Source organism: Clinocottus analis, unplaced genomic scaffold (genome assembly GCF_023055335.1).
Source record: "Clinocottus analis isolate CAN_PGR_092001 unplaced genomic scaffold, fCliAna1.0.p SCAF_18, whole genome shotgun sequence".
Classification (NCBI taxonomy): Eukaryota; Metazoa; Chordata; class Actinopteri; order Perciformes; family Cottidae; genus Clinocottus; species Clinocottus analis.
Window position 1 is genome coordinate 16,861,781 of NW_027175909.1, and position 8,839 is coordinate 16,870,619.

An 8,839-nucleotide genomic window follows, 5' to 3' on the forward strand; every position below is an offset into this window, starting at 1 on the left:
CATTTTTTTCTTCAAAAACATTTTTTTCTCCAAAAACTTTTTTTTTCTCCCAAAACATTTTTTTCTTCCAAAAATTTTTTGTTCTCAAAAAAATATTTGTTCTCAAAAAAAGTTCTCCAAAAAACAATTTCGTTCTCCAAAAATTTTTTTTACTCCAAACATTTTTTTCTCCCAAAAAAATGTTCTCCAAAAAAAATTTGTCAAAAAAATTTTTTTTTATTCTCAACAAAAACATTTTTCTCCAAAAAGCTAATTTTTGCAATAAAAACAAATTTTCTCCAAAAAAATCATTTGACGCAATTGAATTTCCCAATTCTGCCGAAAAATTGGCGTGACGCTGAGCGTTAGCCAATCAGCATTGAGACGCTCCGCCCGTCATCACCGCCGTCCTGTTGTTGCGTGCAAACACTAGAGATGCTAACAGAAAGCTTACACTAGAGATGCTAACAGCAAGCTAAGACAAGAGATGCTAACAGAAAGCTAATTGAAGAGGAAGAAGTTGTTCAGCACTTCCCCTGCTATCACATTTAGAGCTTTTAGCTGAAGTCACATTACTAATTCTGAAATATTGCACCCTGCAGCCGTCAGATTGCAAACACATCTGCGCTTACATCACACAGTTCGCTTCACACACTTTGGATTTGGAGATATTGCATCTATTTACAAATAATCTGAAATATTACTGGCATTCTGAGCCCTCGCGGGGAATACTTTTGATGCAGGGCTTTCTCTGCACTCGACGCTCTGGCAGCTCTAACTCACTTTGCTATTGATACACTTCTTTCTTTTTGTTGTTGCCAACTCACCAGACACCGGCTCAGCAGTGGCAGCGAATGATAAGTCGCCCCGATCGTGACGTTTGATAAAGGTCAAAACTGCTTGCTGGTAAGACTTTGTTTTTTTAATGTTGCATTGCTTATTATTATTGACATGGAGGAGGGAGAATAAAGAAATTGTCTATGAATTACTGGCAAAGCCTCTGAGCTCAGGCAGAGCACGTCTCCCTTCTGTGTGTTTTTTTACGTGCGCGTCCATATATATCTCTCATTTGATATCAATTTTTCTAAATACGGCGATGTCTGAACCCTCCGTTCCTTTTTTCCCGCCTTTGGTGAAAGTCTGGACGAACTCTGACTTGTAATCAGCGTTGTCGTTCAGTCTTCTCAGCAGAAATAAAAGTCTCCCCGGGGCGCCATCAGATCGATGAGGCGAAGCTCTCAATCAAATGTTGGGTTGAAGGAAGCCACTGAATCAGCAGGATCTTTATCGTTCGGCAAATTGGGAATTTAAAGTCCTAATTATGCGAGCGTATTGTCCTCCAGCTATTACGGGCCTTTCTTTTGCTTTCAATTCATAGAGATGTAAAGTGTGTTTTTAGTTTAATGCTCCTCCGTAATGAGAAAGCCATGAACGTCACGAGGTTCCCAACCAGCTCGTTTCTTTCACAGGAACATGTTTTTCTGACTGCAGGAGACACAGCAGCACCAGCCAGGCTTCCAGTGACCAAGACCTGAACCCCACTGTTGGTAATGAGGCTCAGAGTCAACGGCGTTGAACCAGGAGAGCGCCGTTTGTGTCCTGAAGGCTTGTCGGAGTTATTTTTTTTACTTTTTTCGTACTTCTGAAATGTTAAAAAAAGCAAATTTTCTTGAAAAAGCACATTTTCTTGAAAAAGCACATTTTCTCGAAAAAAAGGAAATTTTCTTCCAAAAATGAAATTTTCGGTGAAAAACCAAATTTTTCTCCAAAAACCAAATTTTTCTCCAAAAACCAAATTTTTCTCCAAAAACCAAACTTTTCTACAAAAACCAAATTTTCTCGAAAAAAAGTGAATTTTCACGAAAAAAAAAAAATTTCACAAAAAAAAAAAAAAATCTCGAAAAAGCAAATTTTCTCCATGAAAAACAAATTTTCTTCCAAAAATGAAATTTTCGCGAAAAAAAAAAAATTCGCGGAAAACCAAATTTTTTTCTTGAAAAAGCAAATTTTCTTCGTAAAATGGAATTCTCGAAAAAAAAAAATATTCGCGAAAAATAAAATTTTCTGGAAAAAGATAATTATCTCGAGAATTTTTTTTTTTCCAAAAATCAAATCTCATCCGAATTTTCTCCCAAAAATTTTTTTTATTGAGTAAGCCAATTTTCTCGAAAAAGATAATTTTCTCTAAAAAACAATGAATGTCACTAATCACTAAAACATTTCACACCTTTGCTGCGTGCGAATAGATGAAAGTCTGTCAGGATGTCGGCCTGCAGCACGACGCAGGAAGCCATCGCGCTTCTAATGCTGATTTCATCATTTCACAATACTTTCAGGTTCTTTCTGTACAGCTCGTACCTTCAGATTATGGCACATAATCACATGAATTGTGTTTCCTTCGTATTTGTCGACCAAAGACTTTAAAAAGCAGCATAGACACAATTTATTTATTGGATTACTTGAACATTTGCAGTTGCTCACAGAAGCATCTATTGAGTCCTAAAGTTCAGACTCGGCTCCCTTGAAGCACACAGATTCGTCATGAGTGGAGGACACTGTTTAGTTGGAGCTCGGTGCCATGTTGGTGTCCGCTTGTCCGACTTGTATTTCCTATATTAGGTGCCAAAGTTCCCGTTAAGTTCCCTCCCATCCCCCGCCGAGTGTGTTTTGCCTGTTTTTCTGCACTGATTGCGAGTGTTGTGTTCTCACACGGACAGAGAGCCGATGTGCCTCCTCTGAGGGATTATTGTGACGGCTTGAGTCACTGGAAGTTGTCTCATCACACTTATTGAAGAACATTGTTTGATCTTTTACCTCCCGACTGAAACAGGAGCTGAGTGTGTTTAAGTCTCCCAGCAGCTCGTCTCCGAGATGTTGGGCTCTGGATTCCTTTCATCGGGGAAAAAAACATGTTTATTTACAACATGGAGTACACGAGGCGGCTCATGTAGCGGTGCAGAGCTCCTGCTGAGCCGCTCATTCGGGGCTTTGAGCTTATTTGTCTGACATTCTTTTAAATGTTCATAGAAGCTGCAACTTTAGTGTTTTATTAATAGTCTGTTTATTCAGTTAAGGAATATTAATTAAGGAAATGCTCCAGTGATATGTATTTAGGGCTTTTACATTTAACGGCGATGGGTGAAAAATGTACAAGAGTTTAATTTGCATACATATTTTAAAATACATTAATTATCCCTCGTGAATAATGAACAAAAAACATACGCTGTGCTGGGGAAACCAGATTTGGTGATTCAGCATTTCTAAGTATTCTTAATTCTTTTGTCACGCAAATCATAAAAAAAACACATTGGACAATCTTGAGAAGTTTTTTGTCTGATATCATGAAACGTTTGCATGTTGGAGATGCGTGATTTATACTTTATGATGATTTATTAGGTCAACAAAGGGCGAGATATTCATATAGGAAAAAAATCAATAGCAAAAAATAAATATATAAATTTATATATATATTGATTTTTATAATATATATAATTTGCAATATATATGTGTATATTACTATTTTATATATACACTATATGCATTATATATATATATTCATATATATTAATTTTTATAATATATATTGTTATTATTATATATTATACTGCGTCCTATGCTCTTGAATCCATCTGCTTCAGAACATGTGATATATATATATATATATATATATATATAGATATATCTATATCTATATATATATATATATATAATAACTAAGGCCTCGTCCAGCGTGCAGGAAGCCTTCTCTGTGGTGGCCTTGTCCCAGCATTCATTTCTTCCTCTCATGCAGTAGAAAACACACGCGCTCTGGTCACAGATTATTAACAATCCATATTTCTTGGTTCGGTATCTCGTGCTCTTCTCTGGGACGAGTAACCTCACAGGTTTGGTCCTCGGTGACGAGCGTGCTCTTCACCAGAGGCCCGCAGGACAAATACATATTGAATAAGACTTCCCCTGGCAACACTTGTTTTTGTCTGCCTTGTAAAGTGTTGTGTAGCGTCGCATCGTTTGGGATGTCGATGTCGGGAAAGGTTACAGCACAATAAAAGTAGAGAATGGCAGCAACCTTTACATGTGTACCCAAACAAGAACTTTTATAATGCAAAAGTATTAAAAAAATATGAGATTTATCCAATGAAAAAATACATCTTCTCACCGGTTTCTGCCACAAAATGTTCCTGTCTTTTTCCTTCTGAAATAAACAAAGCGCCTCTTACAGGCCACAATAAAAGATGTAATATGACACCGTGTAACAACATTGGAGCGACACCAATAAGCGGCTGTGGCTCTGGGGGAATATGTATTTAAAAAGGTAATTCATATTAACCTCTGCATGAAGACTGCATGCGGCTCCATTTCACAACCAGAAGACGATGTCTGGAAACCACGAACACCAGGAACAGAACTGGGAAACAGCGTCGGAGGCGGAGCATCGCTCATTCCAGTGGAACAAGAAATGTACGTCTAAAAAACTAAAAGTACACAGATTTTGTTTTATGAAATGCTGCATGATGTACAACATTGTGGCCCGCTGTTAGCTATGCTCTTGTTAGCCACGCTGTTGTTAGCCATGCTCTTGTTAGCCACGCTGTTGTTAGCCATGCTCTTGTTAGCCACGCTGTTGTTAGCCATGCTCTTGTTAGCCACGCTGTTGTTAGCCATGCTCTTGTTAGCCATGCTCTTGTTAGCCACGCTGTTGTTAACTATGCTCTTGTTAGCTATGCTCTTGTTAGCCACGCTGTTGTTAGCCATGCTCTTGTTAGCCACGCTGTTGTTAGCCATGCTCTTGTTAGCCACGCTGTTGTTAGCCATGCTCTTGTTAGCCATGCTCTTGTTAGCCACGCTGTTGTTAACTATGCTCTTGTTAGCTATGCTCTTGTTAGCCACGCTGTTGTTAGCCATGCTCTTGTTAGCCACGCTGTTGTTAGCCATGCTCTTGTTAGCCACGCTGTTGTTAGCCATGCTCTTGTTAGCCATGCTCTTGTTAGCCACGCTGTTGTTAACTATGCTCTTGTTAGCTATGCTCTTGTTAGCCACGCTGTTGTTAGCCATGCTCGTTGCAGGTGATGTGTTCAACTCTCGTCCCCTCTTTCCTGTCCCCTTGTCCTGCAGGTACATTTCCACCCGTCCTCCTGCCAGTCAGCTGATCCCGCCCCCTTTGCACACCTGTCCCTCATCACTTCATGAAGCCACACACCTGTCCCTCATCACTTCATGAAGCCACACACCTGTCCCTCATCACTTCATAAAGCCACACACCTGTCCCTCATCACTTCATAAAGCCACACACCTGTCCCTCATCACTTCATGAAGCCACACACCTGTCCCTCATCACTTCATGAAGCCACACACCTGTCCCTCATGAATTAAGCCACAGATATCGGCCAGTGTTCCACTCCAGAAGCCAGATTGTCCGTGTTGAGCGTTGCTGTCGCGCTGCCTGTTTCTGACTCGCGTTCCTGCCTCTGCCAGGTCAGATTAGTGACTTCCTGCTCCATGCTGGCTGTGTGATGACCGCCATCGTCCTCTTCCTCTTCCTGGGATACTTTTAAAGGACACTGAAGAATGTAGTAAACGAGTGGGTTTGTATATTTTGCAGTTATTCCATGTGGAGCGTCCAACATGGTACTTAATATAAAGCTTTCAGACTGGTACAGCTTGTTTTATCCTTGTCGGCACTCTTTTCATGACTCAAGTCATTACTGTTTATGCAAGAATCAGTTTTACTATCTGCAATCAAATTCTATTTAATAGTTCACTTCATCATTTCAGAGATGTCAAAACAGTTTATTCTTTTATGGGCATATTTTAGAAAGTGTCTGGTTCTTTTCCTCCCTGACAAGCAGGCTCATTTAAACTCGAGTCGGCGAGCGAAGGAAATTGCATCCTTCTCAGCGCTGGCTGTCGGCCGTCCTTAGAAGGGGGCTGTGCCGTTTGCTGTTGGCAGGATGATAAAGAGGCATTTCAAATGCAGATATTAAAACGACATCAATCGAGCGTGCGAATGCAGCCCGAATTTTGTGTTTGTGCATCGATCAATCTTGCAGATCTGTGGAGGGTGCAGCGCCCGCCGGGAGTCCCATTGTACCACGGCTTATTGTCTGAATGCTGATCTGTAAACAGAGCCATGGAGACTCAATGAAGTGAGGAAGTGATGCAATTTGATCGGTTGAAATGTCTCCTAGATGGAACTTTCCCCTAAAATTCGAGCAACAGTCATTGATTTAATATTTAAATAAGGTGATGACACATTAAAATCATCACCAGGGGAAAGAAAATAACAAACGGGTGAAACTCCATCTGAGTTTAAAGTCTGGTACACTTATGAGAAGGATTTTAATAACCAACTCCTTCACACTGGACTGGACCCTTGTCAGTAAAAGCTGCAGATTGAAATATGGATGTCATGATATTACAGTTTGGTACTATAACTTATGTAAAGACTCTTTAAACTCTGGAGGCCGAGATCATTAGATCCACATATAAAACATATATTTATTTGGCATTTACGGTTAAATACTTGCAAAATGTAATTGAGCATGTGATATAAAAGGGTTTTATGTACAATCTAAGGTTGTATTTTATACGACTGTAACTTTATTTTACATTATTTGAAAGCTGCGGTTACTATAAAGTATTTTTTTACATGCAAAACAAATAAAGGGTTTTTACAAGATGTTTTAAATTGAATAACCCAACAAAGGGCAATGAGTTAATTAACAGAAAATAACTAAGAATGATCTCTTTAATCATTTAATTAAGTCCTTTTTCAAACAAAGTCACATTTCATGGTTCCGTCATGAAGTACTTTTACTTTTAAAACTTTTAGTCCAGTTTTCGGCTTGACCCTTCTTGGCTTTCCCTCGTAACGGATCGTTTTGTACGACGTGCTATCGGTGCTGCTAAACCCTGCAGCATTATTCACACTCGCTCGCTGATAAACGAGAGCCTCCTCCTGTCGTCGCTCAGACGTCTCAGTCCTGCGACGATGTTTATGAATATGTGACCGGCTCCGTCGGACGTTCCCAAAAAAAAAAAAATGCTATCTGAGGAAAGCAGACGGTGTTCATGAGGGACGCCGCGTGAAGAGCGTTGATAACGTCACTGAAAAAACTGCACAATGTGAGTAAAAGGTGTTTTATCAAACATGAGCCGTCCCACAAGGTGACTCACAAAAACACACACGGGACGCAAGTTTCACGCCAGCAGTGAACCGAGTGTGTAATTTATTTCCATATTTAATGTTGGAGAGGAAGCGTACTATCCTCAGGGGCACAAGGAGAAATGAACCCATAATCTAATAAGTACAACTTTGCTAAATCTCCCAGTTTATTGTGAGACTGTAAAAGCAAATCAACGTATTGTTATTGTCCAATAGTGTAGATGTAAGTGTAGATCAGATTAGATATCAGATTAAATATTCATTTATTAGTCCCGCAGTGGAGACGTTTGCATAATTAGAGCAGAAAACACGTCAATCACACACAAGAGACATAAAATAAAAACAATTACAAGTAATATAATAAACAGTGAAACAAAATAAATAAAAAATGCACAAAAACGGGATGAAATCTTTATTTTTTTAATTTTTGTGATCTACTGCGAGCTCGGTTGGTTGTGCAGTCTGGCAGCAGCAGCAGGGAAGGACTTTCAAGCGAGAAATGAAAAGATTAAATGCTCGAGAAACAATTCAAAACTGAAAACAGTTGCTAATTTAAGACTTATTTTTCCATCTATGCATCAAAGAGGACGTACAAGTTGAAAAAATCCAAATAAAAAAGCTGAAATGCACACATCGGTGCGCCAAAGTCGTGAAAGAGCAGCTGGCAGCGTTGTGTCGACTTCTAAGGCGACCTTGAGTCCAAATTCAACTCCGGACATGAATAAATAAATAAATAAATCCTATAAAAGAAAAGCTGCTTAAATCTCTTCCTACAGGAAACAGTCACTTTATCTGTCTCTTGAAAGCTTTACCTTGAGGCGAGGCTTTTCATAAAGAGACTCCGTCCCCTCCCTCGGCTTTGCTTTTGGAATAAAAATAGCCCGTCAATTTGACATGCTCACCATGTCCGCTCGCAGCAGACATCTTACTTTCTAATGCGGAGGGACAGCGGGGGAGGAGAGGAGTTAATGCAGAGGGCTTTTCATTTAAAGAGGTCATTTTGATTCTAATATCACAGTTTGGAGCTCCACAGATGGATCTCCATGGTCTACTTGTTCATTATTTCACAAAGGAGACAAAACTTCTTTCTCTGGATGATGCAAGTGTTTCCTCCACTGCCTCATTATGCCAGATTGTTGAAAATCACTCAAAACATGTTGATTTATTCAGTTCAATCCGCCATAAATGTGCACAAAAAGTGATAATAATGGGGCGCTGTGTCTTTATGGGATTTATAGCAGCTTTTAATTAAGGAGTGAATCAATATGTTAACAGTCAGACTCATAATTAGAGCTAATGGCGCTTTCAGAACATGGAAAAGGGCAACCATTACAGAGAAGTGTTGCTCTGATAAAATCCCCACCTGACGAGTCCGTGAGACACTTTTAATCAATGCTGGATACAGTAATGAATATATATAATTAGCTGGAGCTCTATTGATTGAGAGCAAATTCTCCACAGCCTCAAGCTGATTAAAACATTACACTTCCTGATGCTTTACAGTATTTTCCTCTCGTGTTGAAGTAAAGCTGTCGTTACACGGCAACAGTAGCAGGAAGTAAAGCAAGGCAAGTCTATTTATAACGCACATTTCAACAACAAGGCGAGTCAAAGTGCTTCACATAAAACCATTAAAAGCATCAAAGCAAAATGCGGAAGAAACAAAGATTTAAAAACAATTAAGAAAATTCATTT

The 8,839-nt window shown here is 39.4% G+C and overlaps 1 protein-coding gene across 1 annotated transcript; it reads right to left on the reverse strand.

Moving 5' to 3' along the window:
• Window positions 1-4,339: 4,339 nt before the first annotated feature.
• On the reverse strand, window positions 4,340-5,034 carry LOC137789104 (histone H1-like protein HC2). The gene is made up of 2 exons (XM_068582360.1): window positions 4,500-5,034; window positions 4,340-4,359 (listed from the first exon to the last, which is right to left on the reverse strand). The coding sequence occupies exons 1-2, from the start codon at window positions 5,032-5,034 to the stop codon at window positions 4,340-4,342; spliced, it is 555 nt and encodes a 184-aa protein (XP_068438461.1).
• Between the last annotated feature and the right edge of the window lie 3,805 nt (window positions 5,035-8,839).

Excerpts from the sequence above, each read along its gene's own strand:
- LOC137789104 (XM_068582360.1), bottom strand. The coding sequence starts at position 5,034 with ATGGCTAACAACAGCGTGGCTAACAAGAGCATAGCTAACAAGAGCATA. Across the intron at positions 4,360-4,499 it reads TAACAGCGGGCCACAATGTT|ACATCGTCTTCTGGTTGTGA; the intron begins GTACATCATGCA and ends CGTGGTTTCCAG.